The 21276-nt window shown below is 39.6% G+C and overlaps 1 protein-coding gene across 1 annotated transcript in view; it reads right to left on the bottom strand.

Annotated features, from left to right (window-relative positions):
- Window positions 1–4: 4 nt before the first annotated feature.
- tanc2a (tetratricopeptide repeat, ankyrin repeat and coiled-coil containing 2a) overlaps window positions 5–21276 on the bottom strand; it is a 151041-nt gene continuing 129769 nt past the window's right edge. The window contains 17 exon segments of the mRNA XM_051103493.1: window positions 5–3520; window positions 5172–5272; window positions 8067–8213; window positions 8379–8470; window positions 13832–13964; window positions 14410–14585; window positions 15553–15676; window positions 15770–15903; window positions 15996–16089; window positions 16234–16419; window positions 16543–16779; window positions 18327–18449; window positions 18589–18697; window positions 18883–18990; window positions 18992–19212; window positions 19588–19866; window positions 19947–20116. Coding sequence (XP_050959450.1) covers window positions 1609–3520; window positions 5172–5272; window positions 8067–8213; window positions 8379–8470; window positions 13832–13964; window positions 14410–14585; window positions 15553–15676; window positions 15770–15903; window positions 15996–16089; window positions 16234–16419; window positions 16543–16779; window positions 18327–18449; window positions 18589–18697; window positions 18883–18990; window positions 18992–19212; window positions 19588–19866; window positions 19947–20116 — 4346 coding nt within the window. The 3' untranslated portion in view covers window positions 5–1608.

The raw sequence follows: 21276 nt of genomic DNA, 5'->3' as shown, positions 1-21276 counted from the left end.
TGATTTCTTTGAAGTGGTATTCTTTTTTTTTTTAAATAAGTTCATAATTTCCCTCATACATACAGATGATTGTACATTTTACAATCGTGTAACTGGATAAAAAGTCCTCATTCACGTTTCAGATTTTCCATCCCAGAAAACATCACAGCTCACATTTACAGACAATTTACAGAGAATCCTCCTTCGCAAGCCCAGTTCTGAACAAAACCAAAATATTAAAGCAAAATACATATAAAACCTAAACCTTCTTTGTCTAATAAGGGAAACAAGGAAATATATTGTGCCACAGTCTTTTCCCTCATAAGTAAAACCCACACACATACACACACTCGGGTTTGTGTATTAGCAGAGAGCATGCGTTCTAGTTCAGCACATTATTTACAGCCATGTACATTTCGGTCATACAAAAGGAAAACAAATAGTTAAATACAAACACTGTTGTACAGTAAGCAGTATTCCAGGTCAACTCTGAGTGCACCTCATATAACTTTAAAAAGAGAGGAAAAAAATAAAACACTGCAAAAAGACCTGCTCTTTTTTTTTTTCAACAGCAGTTAAACATTGATTAGTAAAGCCAGATCCAGTGAGCGAATCTGATTGCTGCCGTCTTCCCACAATATGCCACCAAAAAAAAGTGCCTGACCTACCAATAGCATGTTAGTTCAATGGCAATACATGACACAGGCTTTGACATCAAGTCAGTTTTGCTATATTTGAAAGCAAGTACTCACAGTTTAAAACAAACAGGGAAAACGTCTGAAGGCATGTTTCAGTGCACAAATAAACTCTCAAAACAATAAATGAGAGCATGTGGATTCTGAAGTTTTCCCCACGCCTACTTCCCATGAGATAAGTTTCTTTGGAAAAGACAATTTCCGCTTGAGTGCTGTGATAGATTAATGGCTGACCACCTGAATGCTACTTCCCTTGAGCAGATATTAAATTACTAACCAAACACCACAGATACTTGCATTGCGTTAAAAGTAGCAATCCTGTTGACCTTTGTAACCTGTTGACAAAAAAAAAAAAAAAAAAAAAAAAAAAAAAAAAAAATGCCCAGAAAAATCTAAAAATATTCACATTGCTGAGTGCATGTCAACTCAAGGCATACTGAAAACACAACTGCATTGAAATTTAGGTGTATATTTATATATATATATATTTATACAAACATAACTTAAAATTTTAAATATTAGTTTTTTGCTTTAGCAATATTGATCTGGAATATTTTAGGTACATTTTCAACTTGAGACACAGCAAGATTCTCACGCATTATTAGTGGGGATATTAGTGGGGACATCTGGTCCAGGGGCCATGCTCAGCAATGTGTCCATGACTGGCACCCTCTCAGGAAGGTACAGAAAAGCAAAAGGTTGGTGTACAGCAGTTACACAGGCCTACTGTAAGTCCAATGGGTCCTGATACTTCCATTTTTGTTTTCCGGAGCAAATGCGTTTGATTTGTACATGCTAGATTCACATCAGTGAAATGCACCTTGAGAGGTCTGTATTTTCATTATCAAGATGTGGGACTTAAAACGAAGAGATAAGATGGTCAACATGTTGGGTATTCCTCGAGAATGTTCTAATAAATCTTGCACACTGACTCTTACACGTTGGACTCCACAAAGGGTCTCTTTGGTTTAATGGGTGAGGTCGGGCCTTGCCTTTCGTTTCGAGACATCTGCCTAAACTCATTGTCCTGGTAGGCCTGGGAAACTGGCAGAGTCCGTGCCACTTTCACATCCGGGTATGTTGGAACCTGGCTAACTCGGCCCATAGCGTCCGCCCGGTCCCGCGTCACACCAGGAGAGTTGGCGTAGAAATCGTCATCCATGAGGTGGCCATTGTGAGCGTTGTTGGTGCGGTTGTAGTAGGCAATATGGCTGAGGGGTGCCGCTTGTTGCCCGTAGCCCATGTTGCTAGGGGAAGTGGCTGGACTGTTCACCACCGTATCCAAAGAAGAAACGGTCCAGGGTCGAGAACCCGAAGAGGATGATGCAAGCGAAGGCGGCTGCTGAAGATACTGCTGAGTCCGTGCGGTCTTGTCGATTATGCCCATGAAAGGCGTAGTGCGGGAGCGAAGTGCTTCTCCTGGATATGTTCCACCCACCACCCGGAAGTCTGTGCCTTGTGGGGGAGACACCGGTGAAAGGTCATCATGGTAGCTGCCTTCGTAGGAAAGCTTTAGGGGGATCTCCATTTGCTGCGCCGAAGCTGACGCTCTGAACCCTGGGCCAAGGTTAGCAGCAGAACCTGCCACCAAACTGTTGCTGGATGGAGAAAAGCGTAGCCCCGTACTGTGGGAGTGAATAAGGGGGCGTGGAGCTGGTGGGTGCTGTTTGGGTTCAGCATTATTTGCACTCACTGGACGTCGATGGGCTTGAAGGTTCTCTGGTGAACCCAGAGTCACCTGTCGCTCCATTTCGTGAGGCGAGACTGGATAGTAAGCGGTCGATTGACTGCGGCTGATCTGTGGTGTCTGAGCGTAACGGACTCCTCCGGGATTGGGCCTGTATGCAGAAGAAGGTCTCTGGGGAAGCTCGTCCTCCACAAGGCCAGGATCCATGCTGATGGCACGCTGGTACAAGGCCCCTGCGCTCAAACTGCCCTGAGGTTGAAGTGAGGAAGAGTACCCTCCATCTCCAAGGTCATCCATGTCTCCTGGGCAGCGGGCGCTCATTGAGTGAGCAATTTGACTGTATGCACTACTACCCAGTACGGCACTGGAGTGTACAGCACTGCTAGGCTGGTTGGTGCGGACGATCTGTGCCTTGGCTGGCTGCAACCATTGGGTCTGTTGTGATGGCTGGGAAGTCTGTTGGGAATACTGGAAGGAACGTTGGCTGCTCATCTTGGACAGAGGGGACTTGGGTCGTCCTGCAAGCTGGTCCTGCTGGTATCGTCCCGCAGAGGCAGACTGGGGACGGTACATGGCGACTCCCTCAGATGTAGGACTGCCGCGATACTGCGGTCCACGGCGTAATGGTGATGCCGGTGGGCTGAAGTGGTAGGAGGCCTGATGAGGTGGACTGGGCCGGAAGTGGGAGCTCTGGTGCGTTGGTGAAAGCGACGGAGAGGGGGATTGGTAGCCTTGCCTAGTAGGAGAGGACACTGAAGGAGGGCTGGGGCGAAGGTCATACGCTTGGCCCAAGTAGGGTGACTCGTGATGGCTTGGAGACGGAGGCATGTTTTGAATGACGGGAAGTCCTGATGGAATAGTGTGGGGCTCAGCAGGAACACCGAGCGGTAGGCCGTCCAAATCCCGCTCAAGGTAATCATCATCCTCCTCAAACAAGTCTTGGACAGGCTCCATGTCTGAAACATGGGGCTCCATTGGAGGAGGCGGGACCATGGATGGGGCTTGTTCGCGGGGAGGGGAAGGAGGCGGATCCAGCTCCTGTTGTTGTTCAACCTGACGGCACTCTTCTTCTACACGTTGCAGCAGGCGCTGGATCTCGCGGTTACTGGGACATAGACATACAGCTTCACTCAGGTCCTCCAGGGCTGCGTGGAATTGCCTACAGTGAGGGAGACCAAGAATGAGAGAGAGTGGGAAAGTGGAATATGGCAGTAAGAAGAGAAAGAAATATGCTTGTTAACCAGTGAACTGACTGGTAAAGACTAAGATATTACTAAAGGAATATTCAGAGTTCAATGCAAGTAAGTTGTTTTGAGGAAAACATTCTAGAATTTTTCTCCATGTAGTAGACTTCAATGGGGATCAACTGGTTGAAGGTCCAAATTGCAGTTTCAATGGAGCTTCAAAGGGCTCTACATGATCCCAGTCGAGAAATAAGGGTCTTATCTAGATAAACGATCTGTCATTTTCTTAAAAAATTAAACTGTATATACTTTTTAACTACAAATGCTCGTCTTGCACTAGCTCTGTGATGCGCGTCTTAACTTCACACATTGTGTGGGGGCAGTCGTGGTGTAATGGTTAGAGTCTGACTTGACGCGGGTTCGAGTCTCAGGTCCGGCAGGGATTGTAGGTGAGGGAGTGAATGTCCAGCACTGTCCCCGACCCTCAATACCACGACCGAGGTGAGACCCTTGAGCAAGGCACCAAACCCCCAACTGTGTGTGTGTGTGCATGTGTGTTTGTTCACTACTCACTGCTGTGTGTGTGTGCACTTCGATGGGTGAAATGCAGAGCACAAATTCCAAGTATGGAACACTATACTTGGTCACACGTCACGTCCTTTCCTTTTCCTTTCCAACTTTAAAAGTGTCTGACATCATTGTTTTACCTTTTTTTTTTAAAGGGCATTTGACTTTCTTTGCACGTTCGCTTTGTAAACACTGGGTCGTTACTTCCACCTACTGCATGACCTTTCCAACAAGATTATGTAACGCGTGAAGTTGCGAATGCAGACATAGTGACAAAAAAAGTATATAAATATTTAAAATAAAATAAAATGTCAGATCGTTACACTAGATAAAACCCTTATTCCTTGGGTGGAATTGTGTAGAACTCTTTTCAATGGATTAAACCTGCAATTTGGACCTTCAAACCATTGGCTCCCATTGAAGTCCACTGTATGGAGAAAAATCCTGGAATGTTTTCTTACAGACTTATAACATGAGACTAATGGCGGTACCGTTTAAAGTTCACTCATAGAAATTGGGTTCGTAATCCATAACTGGAATTTAATCTACCTAAAGAATGAGCTGAAGTGATTTATCAAAAACAGAAGTTCTTCTGGGATGCTCACAGATTTTCACTGCAAAAGTCAAAGTTAACTGACTTGTAATGAACCCGGAACATTTCTTTAGTAATTTTACCTATCAATCAAAATCACAGACCCAAAAAACCTCTGGTTTTCCAAAACCGAGCAAGTTGATATTAGTGTTCTGGGCAGAGAGAGTCAAAGTAAAAAATCGTGGGAGAAGAAAAGGAATAAAATATGAATGATGGACATTCTGAAGTAAAATAATCTGATTGGTCAACAAAACATGAAGTATGAAGAACAGGTCTAATCCTGCTGTTGACATCTAGTCATGCAGAAGTCAAGGGACTTAAATTGACTTCTATCTTGAAGCTAGCACTACGTCAACCAATCGAAACGTATTTGGCCAGTTTGGGTCATGAGATCTGTCAGCACTGTATCGGTGCTAGAGACAGAATGTGTTTTAAAGGCTGTCCTGCCTGTTGTTTGCTACAGTTACCTGCTGCTGCGCTTGGCACGGGCTCGTGCGTAATAGGCTTCATAGGATTTGGGTTTCAACTCTAGTGCCTTGGAGGCAAACTCCTCCGCCATCCCAAAGTCCTGCAAGCAACAACAGGACCAACAGTCATACACTGAGCCATACATGAGGTCAGAGGGACGACACACACACACACACACACACACACACACGTGCATGCGGACATGCACACACACACACACACAAACAAACAGACAGAATCTTACATCACTTACACACAAACACTCAGGTTGAACGTGAAAATGTCACATTTTTATGAAGATGTGAACACCGATTATCACAAAAACAAACATATTTTGAGCACCATTAGTGCAAATATGACAAACAGACATACAGTTATGGAAATGTTTGTACACACTTATAAAATGTTTTAACACACACATACAAAGATATGCTCTACAGGGACAGTGGGAAGATGCAGTGTGACAGCTCAAACCTCTTCCTGTACTAAACCTAACAGGTAAACAAATCCAACAAATGTCAGAAAAACCCAATGAACCAACAAATCAAACTGAAACCAGGATGAGAGCATGGTGGGAAGAAAAACTACAGCATGAGCTGAGTGTATTGGCTGATTTCAAGAGGATTTCTCCATCCAGAGGATGGAGGTTTGAAACTCAAAATGTTTTTGAGTGAGATAAAAATGAGAAATAATGTAGCCATAAAGGAGAAAAAAATGGGAAGATCAAAATATCTATTAATACATCAATAACGTCTTTGCAATCATTGTTCCACAACTGCTTTGGTCTTAAGTGTTTTCAAAAGCAATTAAGAACACAGACCAAACACAAAACTAACGTGTGCAGTTTTTGGTTATGTAGTTGCATTTGCATGGATGCTTGTCAACAAGATTCACAGTATACTGGTGGTCAAAAGATATGGGCTTTTAAACCAATGTCAATATTTACAGTGGTGGGTGGCCAATGGCCAATTTAATGCTGATATCATGATATGACATGACTCTAGTTAGGGTATCCATCATAGTTAATATAATGCAATAACGAGTACAATGTCTTGCAATGTCTTAATTCACTTCATTTGTTGTATATAGACATTCTCATGATATACAAATGTTTAATTCAAGATAAATATGCTGTCTACCCTGAATAAGGTACAGTAGCATGCGAAAGTATGGGAAACCTTTGCTGAATCTGTGAAAATGTGAATAATTTTAACAAAATAAGAGAGATCATACAAAATGCATGTTATTTTTTTTTATTTTAATTTAGTACTGTCCTGAGTAAGAAATTTTACATAAAAGATGTTACATATAGTCCACAAGACAAAAAAAAAAAAGCTGAAATTATTAAAATAACCCCCTTCAAAAGGTTGGGAACCCTTGGTTCTTAATACTGGATGACTGTGAATGTTTTTTTGTTCTGTGATGGATGTTCATGAATCCCTTGCTTGTTCTGAACAGTTAAACTGACCACTGCTCTTCAGAAAAAATCCTCCAGGTCCTGCAGATTCTTCAGTTTTCCAGCATCTTTTGCATATTTAAACCCTTTCCAGCAGTGACTGTATGATTTTTACACTGAGGATAATTGAGGGACTCAAACACAACTATTAAAAAAAAAGGTTCAAACATTCACTGATGCTCCAGAAGGAAAAACAATTTTTCACAGGGTGAAAACTTTTGAACGGGATGAAGATTTTTCTTATTTTGCTGTACTATAATTTTTTTCCAATTAGTACTGCCCTTTGGAAACAACAGAAGATACTTGCATGTTTCCCGGAAGACAAATTAAGTACAATTTACCTTGACCTTCAAATTCAAAAAGTTTTCACGAAACAAAACAACAGTCACAACAAAAAACAGTCATAGATTATCCAGGTAACCACACACAGTATTAAGAACCAAGGGTTCCCAAACTTTTGAAGGGGGTTATTTTAATAATTTCAGCTATTTTTTGTTTTGTGGACTATATGTAAACATCTTTTATGTAAAATATCTTACTCAGGACAGTACTAAATAAATAATAACACGCATTTTGTATTATTTCTCTTATTTTGTTTAAATTATTCACATTTTCACAGATTCTGCAAGGGGTTCCCAAACTTTCACATGCCACTGTATACCACAAAAACTGTCTGCTAGAATATAACGTATACAATTATAAATAATTGCATTTTAAAAATAAACATACACATAATTGCTGAAAAAAATTATATTAAAAAATACACAATATTGTGAAAAATAATGCACTGAATTAAAAATATTTAAACAGAAAAACAAAAAAATGTTCATTAATAGACTTATCTTCTGTTGACAATCTTTTTTTTTGCACATGGCCAACCAGACACAGTTATCAGTGGATGCTGGGATAAAGTGCTAGTTAAAAAGTCATATGTGACCCTGGACCACAAAACCAGTCAGTTTTTGGAAATTGAGATTTCTACATCAATTGAAAGCTAAATAAATCTTTCCACAAGAAGATTAGGACAATATTTGGTTACAACTATTTGAAAACCTGGAATCTGAGGGTGCAAAAAAATCAAAATATTGAGAAGATCACCTTTAAAGTTGTCCAAATGAAGTTCTTAGCAATGCATATTACTAATCAAAAATTAAGTTTTGATATATATACCGTATGAAATGTGCAAAATATCTTCATAGAACATGATCTTTACTTAATATCCTAATGATTTTTGGCATAAAAGAAAAATCAATAATTTTTGGCTATTGCTACAAATATACCTGTGCTACTTAGGGCTGGTTTTGTGGTCCAGGGTCACATATTAAATGAGGTGACCGATCTCGATTACTGTAGCCAGGGAAATCTCAATGCTTACTCATAACGAGTAAAGAAAGACAGAAAGAGGAGAGATTTATGAAATCAAGTGCTTTGGACTCACGTTCATTTTCCTCCGGCAGCGGGAGAGGTTGAGCAGCAGAGAGACTTTGAGCTCACGGAAGGTCTTCAGGTCCTCTGTGAAACCCTCTCGTGGGAACTTCTTCAGGGCGTACTGGTACCGCTGGGCGGCTTCTTTCACCTTTCCTTTCTGGATCAGCAAGACATTGTTACTTTTGAATTTACTCTTTTTATATGTTTATAATATAGTGTAGCTAAAAACAAATGCAATGCATCACAAAACTATAGCATTTATCTATAATAATACACACACACAAACACATTTCTTTGGCTGAATATTCAAAATGCAGATCACCTTGTAGAATCCATCTCCTTCCTCTATCAGTTTGCTCAGCAGAACAATCATAATATCAGGTTTGGATGTGGCCATTGCCCATGTTGCAGGACCTGAGAGCAAAAGAAGAGGCAAAGCAAAGATTCAGCACAAGTTGATAGTCCGTATGGGCACAAACTAGCTTGCTAATCTCTGAGGAACACAAAGGAACGAGCAGGCTGCCAGGATATCTTGCTTGAAAGGAGGCAAAGTCTATGAACAACTTTTGGATATCACAAAAAAGCCATGGCAACACGCCAGACAACAACAACAAAAAAAGAAACACATCATGAGCAGCTTGGCTGTTTATACCTTGCCAAAATTGACATCTGTTTATACTGGCAATAAAAAGTCCAACAGCTACTGAACTTGCAGTCAGCATGTTTGAGCTCTCTGTGGAGAGCCTGAACAGAGGTCATGTGTTTGGACTAAATGTACAGTGAAGGGAGAGTGGGAATAAGAGATTGATAGTGGTCTATTAGAGCTGTAGATTTGGCCATGGGCAGCCAGTTGCAGTATGCAGGCAAGCAGTGATTTAGTGCAGCTCATGCAATTCATCAGCCACCAAACTGGCAAACAGCCCAAAAAAGCCAAACTTTGGGAAAAAACGAAGGCATTTGTTCACACAGGATGCATTCTTGCATTCAAAAACAGCTAGATGAATAATTGCTGCACAACAGAACCGGACAGTATTCAGATATCTCAAGACACATATTCACACAGAAGTCTGAGCTAATGGCGTGAGGTGCTAAACAGCAAAATGCACAACGATCAAAGACGTCTATCGCAATATGGCATTGCAATGGAATAGAACAATATGCGCAGCATTTTAAAATGCAACGCCAGTGGCGCAAATAGCTACGAAGATGTCCAAGCTAGATTTTCCATCTCATTTTCTTTTTCAACTTCAAAATTGTCCTACATCACTGCAGAAGCATTTACCCAGTGTTTACAAAGTAAACATGCAAAGATCATCAAACGCCCTTTACAAAAAAAGGATGGAGGAGAAAATGAGATGGAAGTTTTTCGACATACCCTAACTGTCTTGAACCAAAATACAGAGTTCACGCAGAGCTAGACAAGATGAGCATTAAGGTTAAAAAGCATATAGATTGTAATTTTTTTTTTTTTTTTTTTTAGAAATGACCAATCGTTTAGAAAGCTGCATTTAAACTGCATTTTGGAAGTTCAAACTCATGGGCGCCAAAGAAGTCCACTATATGGAGAGAAATCCTGAAATGTTTTCCTCAAAAAAAAAACAATTTCTTTACGACTGAAGAAAGAAAGACATGAACATCTTGGATGACACGGGCTGAGTAAATTTCTGTACATTTTTTAAAAAACATTTTGAGTAAAAATCTGTACATTTTTGTTCTGGGAGTGACCTTCTCCTTTAACTTCTTTTCAGTTGATACAACATATTAACATACACTGCTAACGGTTCAAGATGCAACAAAAATAGAAGAATGATGTCCATCTTAATATGACAGGTACCTTGAGATGAGTTTTTAATTTCTTTCAACTTTATACAACATTTTAAAATGCGACGCTAATGGCACAAGATGCTGCAAAACAGCAAAAAGCATCAACACTGAAAGCCATCCATTGCAATATGACAGTGCAATGGAAAAGAACCAAAAGCAGGTATCTCAACATGAGTTCTTCAACTTCTTTTAACTTGATACAACATTTTAAAGTCCCCATGAAATCAAAATGGAAGTTTTTTGGCTTTTAGTATGATCTAAAAGCTAGTGTATTCCAAAACAATGACAAAATTCACATTTACAAGACAAAAGCATTCAAAATGTACAGTCTCTAACTTCTGCCAATATGGATCAACGATTTTGATGACATCACCCTGCAGTTCAGCTTCTCATCAAACTTTGTGTCCAATCAAAAGCTCTCTAGAATCACAAGCACCCTACCCCCTACACTATAAATAGGTGCTGAAGCTGCAGATGAAATCAGTCACTTGTTTACAGAATTAGTATTTTCTGTATGGTAAATGGGGATAGGGCTATCCATTGGGGCAAAAGAAGTCTGGCATGTCTGCTCCACTCTGAAGACACGATAGCATGTCTGTGTGAGTCCACAGACCCATTTGAATTTTGCATAGAATTCTATATTTTATAGCGATATAGATGAGGTTGTGGTTGTCGTACGCTGTCAAATAAAGCTTTACAAAGCACAGTGGCTTTGGCCCAAGCTGTGATATAAACGAAACGCTACTGGCTTTTTAAAAAAGGGGGCGGGACTGCTTGATACCTCCCACCCTATCTTCCTGTTTCAGTTAAAAGTACGTCAACATAATAATAATACGTGAATAACGGTGCGTGTTTCAAAGCACTTTAGTGGACCTTCAAATTGATGTCAAAGACATCGCAGCAGTCGAAGATGGCTCTATGGCACATGATTACTTAGAAAAACAATTGCAAAACAGTGCAAGAATGCATTCTGTGTTAACGCTCCCCAAAACCACAAAATAGCATGTAGAAACATTCTGCAGCATCATGCAAAAATGCAACACTGGTTTTCCTACATGCAGCCATGCAAGCAAAAAAGGAGACAGAATGAACAAAAACAATCAACATCTACCATCAGAATTTTGCAGTACAAAATGACACAAAATCCACCCATGTTTACGGCTGACAGCAGCTTTTTTTTTTAAAGTAGCTGAGAATGATATGAAGATTAAATATCTTTCGCATTCGGGCACCGAAAACACTAACAGACCCGATCAATGGAGAAGGGACCGCACAGATAACGAGATGAAGGGACACAGTCAAAAATGGCAGATGGGGCGCACAAAGTTCTTCGTTTTACCTCGGGCACGGGTGGGGAGTGTCTGACATCCTGGTTACGAGGAGAGAAGTGGTGGGAAGGGTCACAAGTGAAAGGGTGACAGGTTATTGGGAGCAGAGTGAAGCATCATGGGAGGGGCATCCGTATCAGACAGGGAGCAAAGGTTGATGAAAACAGAAAACAGGGAGAATGTGATAGAGAGAGTCAAGGGAAGAGAACAAGAGAGATTGATAGTTGGTGGTTAGGGGTGAAAGAGTGACGTGAAAGGAAGAACAAGGAAGATCAGCCGTGAGAAGCCGTGGCAAGCAGCAACATTAGCAAAAGCAACAAGCCCATCCTGATCAGCTGCAGATCAGTGGAGTTCTGCAGTTCGGTGAAGAGCACACGAGAAGGAGGGTTAGACTTGGATGACTGAGCTCACAGGGAGGGGTATGAAGGAGAAAGACATCTACATGTGAAGCTAATTTCATGTGATCTTCATGATATATTCAATGCATCTGCGGTTTAAGTTTCGAATGCATTTCTTCAAGTTATAAGCATTGGAATTTATGCTGTGCTCCATTCAAATGTGAATGTGGGATAGTCTTACTGGATGTACGATAAGTTCTGTTCTCTGATGCTCAGATAATGACAAAAGTTTGTGTCAATAAGGTTTTTCCAAGGAAATTAATACTTTTATTCAATAAGAATGACCTTAATGAATGCTTCCAACATTGACAATAATACAAAAGTTACTTGCAAACTATAACCTGTTGAAAAGTGTCATCTTTGGGGCGGGTATAAAAAGTGCTGTTTCAGGGGTGTGTTCCCTTACATGAAAATTCCCGCCCAACTCCAGAAGGGGGCAAAGCCTAGACGTCTCTGTTTTGCGTATGGCAATAAACAGAGAGGAGAAGCAACGTGAGCGAGCGTGAGAGGACCAGTATTTTTTACTGTACTTAAATGGAACAAATACACGATTTCTTACCAAGAGTTGCTGAACAATGAATCAAAGTGGGCAATCTGTGATTGCATGCAGTTGCTGACAATCACGAAAGCGTGCAGTCGCTTTCTTATGTGCGCTGTTTTACCGGTTTCACTTTCGCTTCTGAAATCTATCACGTCTAGCAAGGAGGGGAGAGGATGGACAGGGAAGCACGGCCGGCGAATGCCCCCCACTTTGGCGCGACACCTGTCCTGCTTGACGTAGATGGAAAGTAATCAGTTTAACGTGTTTAAATGGCAGAATTTTAATTTTGTCCGGTTTATGGAAAGGTTTTTTTATCCCACCCCTCTCAAACCGATTACAGTTTAATTCGGTTTGAGCATTTTTATTCCGATTGAGGTGTTTATATGGAGCATTTTCATTCGGATTGGACTTTTAAACAAATTCCAATGCTCCATGTAAACGCACCTGGGTGCCAATGAATGGAATATAACAGTATAACAGTAGTAGCCTGTTAGATGATCTTACAAAACTTTACTTTTTTACCTTACTTTTTGTGTTATATTCGTCAGGTAATCCATGAAAATGATGTAATTACCTTCTTTTATTTACAGGTATAGAAATATATCAGTGAATTTTACAAAAAGGTATATAAATAAACTCTTACAAACATTTGTAAAACCAAATCGTAATTGTGCATAGACTTATAGAAAATTTAGTAAAACTCCTAAAAAGTCTCAAAAGACATTTTCAGCATCATTGAATGTTTTATGATCATGAAACAGAGCAAGCGTGTTCCTGGCGGGACACTGCCGATCGCACGCAGTCAATAGTGATGGGCGGGGCTACCGAAATATGACGTCATTTTGTGGACAGGCTCCAAAGTGGTTGTTTTCTGAGCCTGGTCTGATTTTTATGGAAATTTTTTAAAAAGACTGGGTGTGTTTTCTAAACACCTTCTAAAAGTGGATTTTGCATAATAGGTGCCCCTTAAAATATAGTAAAATAAAAAAACAATAATTTTACATTGTAACAATAAATTATAACCAAGCTGCAAATTCATGTTAAAAAATTCACAAAAACTATTTGCGAATAAACATTATTTACAACCCATGTGTTTAAGAGAACAAAACTGACCAAAAATAGAAACAGAAATAGAAGTTGTAGCCCTGAGAAAGCCGCTGTGGCTCTGTTTTTAACATTTTAAATGTAATTACTTGTGGAATAGAGTACGCAGGCAAACTGCTCTGATTAACTTCATGGTTTCAAGCGATCAACGACAGCTGCCTCATGTCTAGGAGCAATAGTGTGTCAGAAAATGCTTTGGCTCCAGCATTTCAGAATGACCAAGAGAACCATGTTTTCTTTTCTTCCCTGAGCAACCTATTTAGTCAGAATTATTCAGGAGTTTCCAATTTTTAGTTAGCATTTCCAACTTGGAAGTCTGATATGAAGTGGCATTTTATTCAATTTTTCCAAGTAGGAAGCAGGTGATTCTGACTTTCCAAGTTGAATGGAGCACAGCATTACAACTCCGAATTAATTATTATGCATATATCTTTTTTTTTTTTTAACAGTAAAATAAATTGTGTCAACTACAATTCAACAAATTTGGCTAGCTCATTTTACCACAGCAAATATTTGTTGTATAAGAACACAGTTTAGAAATAATAGTTTCTGAGCAGTTCCCCTTCCAGTTCCAGCCTACCTATCTTGGCGCCCTTCTTAAGCAGCGCCACCACCACTGAGGTGTTCCTGCAGCCGACCGCGCGATCCAGCGGACGCATGCCGCTGTAGTCCACATGCTCGATCATTGCACCATGATCAACCAGATACTGCACCTGAAACCAAGTCAAGAGCAGAGCTGTGATTTATGGTCTGTATATCTCCTACAGTATGTGATATCTGTTTGCATATGCATATACAGCCCATTTGAAGATTTAAAGGGATAGTTCATCCAAAAATGAAAATTCTCATTGTTTACTTACCTTCCACTATTTCCAATCTGTATCTTTTCTGAGTTTCTTTCTTCTGTTGAAGACAAAAGATGAACTAAAAAATACTGGTAACTGTAGCCACTGATGTCTATAGTATTTTTTCCCCATATGATAGAAGTCAATAGCTACTGTCAGCTGTTCGGTTACCAGCATTCTTCAAAATATCTTCTTATGTGTTCAACAGAAGAAAGAAAGTCATAATAGTTTAGAGTGTCATGAGGGTGATTAAATTTTTAGGTGAACTATCCCTAAACTAGATCCAATTTATGTTCACTATAACAAAACCAACCACTTCTGAGTCTCCGTAAAAAGCGGCAAGATCCAGTGGAGTGCGGCCGCTCTTGTCTGCATGGGCCGTCGCCGCACCTCTTTCAACCAGAGCACGGACCAGTGGGAGGTGGCCTTTAAGACACGCCCAGCTCAGTGCTGTTAGTCCCTCCTTGTCCATCAGAGATAATGAGGCACCTGTGAAATAAGTTAGAAAGCAGAAGGTTAGCAAAGGATTGATTGGGAAACTCCTTTCATTTAAATGACGTTTATGATGTATGTCTTCATATTAAAGGGATAGTTCACCCAAAAATGAAAGTTACCTCATGATTTACTCACCCTCAAGCCTTCCTAGGTGTATGACTTTCTTCTTTCAGACAAGTACAATCAAAGATATATTAAAAATGGTCGTGGCTCTTCCAAGGTTTATAACAGGGGTGGCAAACGTCGGTCCTGGAGAGCTGCAGCCCTGCATAGTTTTGTCTCAACCCTAACCTCACCTGAACAAGCTAATTAAGGTCTGAAGGGTTACTAGGAAGCTACAGGCTGGTGAGTTTTTATTAGGGTTGGAGCTGAACTCTGCAGGGCTGCGGCTCTCCAGGAAGGGAGTTCGCCACCCCTGCTTTATAATGTCAGTAAATGGCTGTTGAGATTTTAATTTTGAAAAAAGTATGTATGTTGCTCTCTCCTCTGCGCTTCTGCATTGGTCACTGCATTCACCTATGTCCTACGACATCCGCTGGAACACAACTCTCTTGCGAATGCGAGTAACACAGTTAGCGAAGCTAGAGATTACGGTTTATAAAGTTTTAAATATGGATAATTTTCTTACACAAATGCATTGATTCACTTCAGAATGCCTTTATTAACCCTCCAGAGCTGTGTGGAGTATTTTTATGATGGATGGATGCACTTTTCTGGTCTTCAAAATCTCAACACCCATTCACTGCCATTATAAAACTTAGAAGAGCCAGAACATGTTTTTAATATAACTCCGATTGTATTCATTTGAAAGAAGAATATCATATACACCTAGGATGTCTTAAGGGTGAGTAAATCATGGGGTGATTTTCATTTTTAGGTGATCTATCCCTTTAATCCGTACTATTTTTATTACTTATTACACTAAAACAACAAATCTACCATATGAGCAGTACAGCTGTACCTTGAGCCAGCAGGAACTCCGCCGTACCCAGATGTCCCTCAGATGCAGCCATCATTAGAGGAGTTCGTCCCTGTTTATCAGCCAAGTTCACGTCAGCGCCATGATTCAGCAACAGGTCCACTATCTGCACAACAAACACCGATGTCTTAGACTAAAAGAAAAAAAAAAAAAAACACGTGCGAAGTAAAAGTGACTTCTGAGATGTAAGGGTGCCCACCTGCCAGTGTCCCTGCCGCACGGCACTGAATAGTGGCACGATGCCCCTGCGGTTGGGCTGAGCCACAGCGGCACCCTGCTCCAGTAAAAGACGACATACTTCCAGCTTCCCTCGACCCGCTGCTGCTGTCAGAGCTGAGATATAGAGAGAATCTCTTCAGTGAGTGATCTGTGCACTCATATTTTAAAGGGAAACACGGAGTACAGGTTGTCTGGTGGTGCTGTACCTGTTTCGCCCCACAGTGTGTCAAAGTTGTTTATCTGAGCTCGTTCCTCCTCTTCCTCGTCTTTCTCGGGCAGGTCAAGCAGGTAGGATACAATCTGTGAATAAATCAGAATTATAATTAGAATGAGCTTCATTGCCAAGCATTGTACACTTACTATTTTTCTGGGTGAAAAGAGCGTCCAGTGCAGAAAAAATACAGACAATAAAGATAATAAAATAAAATAAAATAATTCTCTTACCTCTGTATAGCCCATACTGGCGGCAGCTATAAGGGCTTGCTGTACCGCATGGCTCTTGCTAAAGGATCCGGCCTGCTGTCCGTCTATGTTCCACTCGCACTGCACCAGATACTTCACCACCTCTAGATGACCCCTCAGGCTGGCGTGGACCAGCGCACACTGACCGTTCTTATCCAGATGATCCACCTGAACAGAAACACACAGAATAGAATGACAGAGATGAAACTTTAATTCCTAATTTAAAATCAACAGCCACTACACTGTGCTTGTATTGGTTATTCATCTCTATCTGGGCACTGCATGACTTACCTTAGCTTTCTTGCTGCAGAGAGCAGTAATGATGGGTAGGTGACCTGCAGCGGCTGCATAACCGAGAGGTGTGAGTCCGCTCTCTGAAACGCCATCCACATCTGCCCCAAACTCCAACAGCAGAGCCAATGTCTCCAGGTAGCCCAGGTGAGCGTGGACACACAGGATGGGGGCGTTATTCAACACCTCTGTACGATAGTTAATGTTTGCTCCGCCCATAATCAGCAGCCGAGATACCTGGAGGAAAAGAGGAAGATGGGGATGTGAGTAGAAATGTTTATCCAAGTTAAAGAGACAGTTAACCAAAAAATGAAATTTGTGTCATTAATTACTCACCCTCATGTCGTTCCAAACCTATAAGACATTAGTTCATCTTCAGAACAAAAATTAGGATATTTTTGATGAAATCCAAGAGCTTTCTGGCCCTGCATAGACAGCAATACAACTGATACCTTCAAGGCCCAGAAAGGTAATAAGGACACTGTTAAAATAGTCCATGTGACATCAGTGGTTCAACCGTAATTGTATTAAGCTACGAGAATATTTTTTGTGCGCGAAGAAAACAAAAGTAATGATTTTATTCAACAACATTTTTAATGATGTCCTTATTACCTTTCTGGGCCTTGAATGTGTCAGTTGCATTGCTGTCTATGCAGGGAGAGAAAACTCTGAATTTCATCAAAAATATCTTAATTTGTGTTCTGAAGATGAACGAAGGTCTTACAGGTTTGGAACGACATGAGGGTGAGTAATTAATGACAAAATTTCCATTTTTGGGTGAACTATCCTTTTAAGAAATAAAGTAATTTTCTCTCATGTTATATTATAGTTTACTGCACTCAAAATTACCAATTTCATACTGATAAAATATTACAGAAATAAAAATAAGATAAAATAACTAGAAAAAATACACTACCATTCACAAGTTCAGGGCCATTAAGTTTTTTTTTTAAGAAATCAATAAATTTATACAGCAAAGATGCATTAAATTACATTTAAAATTAAGTTAATACTTTCAGTAATGAAGTATTAATACCTAATGTTTTGTTACAAAACATTTCTATTTCAATTAACTAAAATTAATTTTAAATCATTAAATCATCTTAACGGAAACCTTTTTTAAAACATTATAAAACACAAAACAAAAACAATTATTTTAAATCGTAATAATATTTCACAATATAACTTTTTACTGTACTTTTGTTCAAATTAGTGGAACATTTGTGATAATAAGAGACTTTTTTTCTCAATAGTCTTACAAACACAAAGTTTTGAAATGTAGTGTATAAAGAATTTTATTTATTTTTCTTAATTATGTAATGTTCTAACTTGAGAAAAAAATACTAATCCCAAGCTTTTGAATGGTAGCATACTGTACAGTTACTGTAGAAATGTCTATGATTTTTTTTCTCACAAGAATTTAAAACATTTTCCTTAAAAACAAAAAAACAAAAAAACAAAAAAAAAACCTTTTCATGTCTGGAAATCACTTATACAAAATATTTATAGAGGTAACACTTTACAATAAGGTGTCATTTGTTAAAAATCGTTAATGTATTAATTAACATGAAAGAAGAATGAACAATACATTTATTACACTATTTGTTAATCTTTGTTTATGTCATTCATTGTTTGTTCATGTTAGTTCACAGTGCATGAACCCATGTTAACAAACACAACTTGTTATGTGAATAATGCATTAATAAATGCTGAAATTAACATTATTAAGATTAATAAATGCTATAGAAAGTGTTGTTCATTCTTAGCATCAGTTTTTTTAATACCTTAATGTTTGGAGTGTAGAGGTTTCTCAATGAAGCCAAAGCTGCAGAAAGCCCTTCTGTACTGTAGGACACCCACAGGCCCTGCAGAACTGAAGAGGAAACCCCAACCTTCTTACTCAGGCCCTGCATCCAAGAGACAATGTAGTTAATAAAAAACATCAATGGTAATGTAACAGAAATCCATTTTAAAAGCATTTATATACTGCTACAGTCAAGTTTATGGTATCAATTTAGCATCTGTTACAGTTCTAGTTATTCTAACCTTAAAGATGTGAGCTTTGAGAATGTGGTGGCCAAGTTCGAGGGTCTGCTGTCGATTAAGCTTGGTGTCTTGCCGTGAAAACCAGAAAGCAAGCAGTGTGTGCCCACTCCTAAAGAATCAGGGGAAAAGAGACAGCATGAGGGTATAAGATAGATTTTAACTATATTTCTCAGACACTGACACAGTGTTCACATCTGATTTTACTTCAGGATATTCAACAAGAAGAAAAATGTGGGACAGGAATTAATTTTTTACACTTTGATGAAATATTCAGAAGACACTTGAATTTCTCACCTTGGGTCACAGAGGAACTTGGTCTTCTCTCCATCCTCTCTCCAGATGAGCCACTCTCTGAAGGAGGGGTGGATGAACATGCGCGTTCCATCACGTCTTTTCACCAGGGGGCGACAGGAGTTCAGACCTCTGCTGGAAATCTTCCCAGTCCATGGCCGCTCCACGCACCATGCTGGCGTTTACGGCAACGTAGGCCTGCTCGTCAGTTAACGGGTGAAGAGAAGCCACGGCCACGTTAAGCAGTGGAAGAACGCGCTCGAATGACGACTGAGTTGGGAAACGCATGTTCAGCTGCAATAGATAAACCTCGGCCAGATTCACCGGAACCACCTGCACACAAACATCATGCTTAAGGTTTTTAATAAAAATAATAAATGTAAATATTTATAATTCATGAACGCTTTGGAATACAGACCTATGGTTGGTCTCTTTTTAAAAAAGACAACCAGCAGATTATTGAAGTGGAATATAGTATTAAAAATATATAGTATTATAAAAAAAGCTTAAATTTACTGTAAAGAAAATGTAATGTACTCATATTTTTATTTCATATAAAATAAATATTTAAAGAAATATCCAAAATTGCTATGTTATTTTATGTTATGTCCTGCTTTTTTTTTTTTTTTAGTTTAATCATTTTAATATCTGTCACTCCTATAATGTACTAGGTAATAAAGGAGGCATCTGTGTTGATTGACCCCTGACCTTGAAGCTGGAGCTTTTGAGCACCAGGTAACCCTTTTCAATGAGGTCCAGCGTGAGTTTCAGGTAGAGATAGGAGCCCCGGCTCAGACTTTTCAGATGTGCGCTTAGTTTGCCGAAAGCTGCGTTGTCCAGCTTGCCGTTGAGCGCCACGTTGTTCTGGATCTCCTGGCTGGAGTGAAGACGGTGCAGGATGTAGCCCTGCAAGTCTGAGTCAATCGCATCACTTTCCTCCAGACGATCCAGAGAGATACGGTGGAACGGCAATGGACGAGTTATATCCTGAGATAGAGAGAGAAAATGAATATGAGTAAAGTAAAAAAGGATGGATGGATAGACAGTTGGACAGATGGTATACAGACCTGTAGTGTTGTTCTAACGGTGACCACTAGTTTAAGCCAGGGAGGAAAACGCTCAATGGTTTTGCACAGGAATGAAACAATGGTTTCTCCATAATCCGGTTTATGGAACTCTGCCTCATTCAACCCGTCAATCAGGATAATGAGATTCTCCTCACACGCGATCTTCCTCTCTGCAAACATTGCATGTTTTCAATATTACACATACAGTTGAGGTCAAAAGTTTACATACACCTTCCAGAATCTGCAAAATGTTCATTATGTAAAATAATAGGGATCATACAAAATGCATGTTGTTTTTTTATTTAGTACTGACCTGAATAAGATATTTCACATAAAAGAGGTTAACATACAGTCCACAAGAGAAATAGTAGTTAAATTTATAAACATTACCTTTCTCAAAAGTTATACGCTTGATTCTTAATACTGTGTTGTAATCTGAATGATCCGCAGCTGTGCTATTTCTGTTTAGTGACAGTTGTTAATGAGTTTCTTGTTTGTCCTGAACAGTTAAACTGTCTGCTGTTCTTCAGAAAAATCCTTCAGGTCCCACAAATATTTTGGATTTTCAGCATTTTTGTGTATTTGAACCCTTTCCAACAATGACTGTATGATTTTGAGATCCATCTTTTCACACTGAGGACAACTGAGGGACTCATATGCAACTATTACAGAAGGTTCAAACGCTCACTGATGCTCCAGAAGGAAAAACGATGCATTAAGAGCCGGGGGTGAAAACTTTTGAACTGAATGAAGATGTGTACTTTTTTCTTATTTTGCCTAATTTTTTTTTTTTTCATTTAGTACTGCCCTTCAGAAGCTACAGAAGATACTTACATGTTTCCCAGAAGACAAAATAAGTTCAATTTGCCCTGATCTTCAAATGCTCTTAATGCATCGTGTTCCTTCCTTAGCATCAGTAAGCATCAGCCATTGTTTAAAAAGGGTTCAAATACACAAAAATGCTGAAAAACCAAAGAATTTGTGGGACCTGAAGGGTTTTTCTAAAGAACAGTGGGCAGTTTAACTGTTCAGGACAAACAAGGGACTCAAGAACAACCACTAAACAACAACAACAACAAAAAAAACAGCTGTGGATCATTCTGGTAACAACATAGTATTAAGAATCAAGCGTATGTAAACTTTCGAACAGGGTCATTTTTATAAATTCAACTATTATTTTCTCTTGTAGACTATATGTAAATGTCTTTTATGTGAAATGTCTTATTCAGGTCAGTACTAAATAAAAAACATAACATGCATTTTGTATGATCCCTCTTATTTTGGTAAAACAATTAACATTTTGCAGATTCTGCAAGATGTAAGTAAACTT

Source organism: Labeo rohita, chromosome 3 (genome assembly GCF_022985175.1).
Source record: "Labeo rohita strain BAU-BD-2019 chromosome 3, IGBB_LRoh.1.0, whole genome shotgun sequence".
Taxonomy (NCBI): domain Eukaryota; kingdom Metazoa; phylum Chordata; class Actinopteri; order Cypriniformes; family Cyprinidae; genus Labeo; species Labeo rohita.
This window is presented reverse-complemented; position numbering and strand designations above follow the sequence as displayed.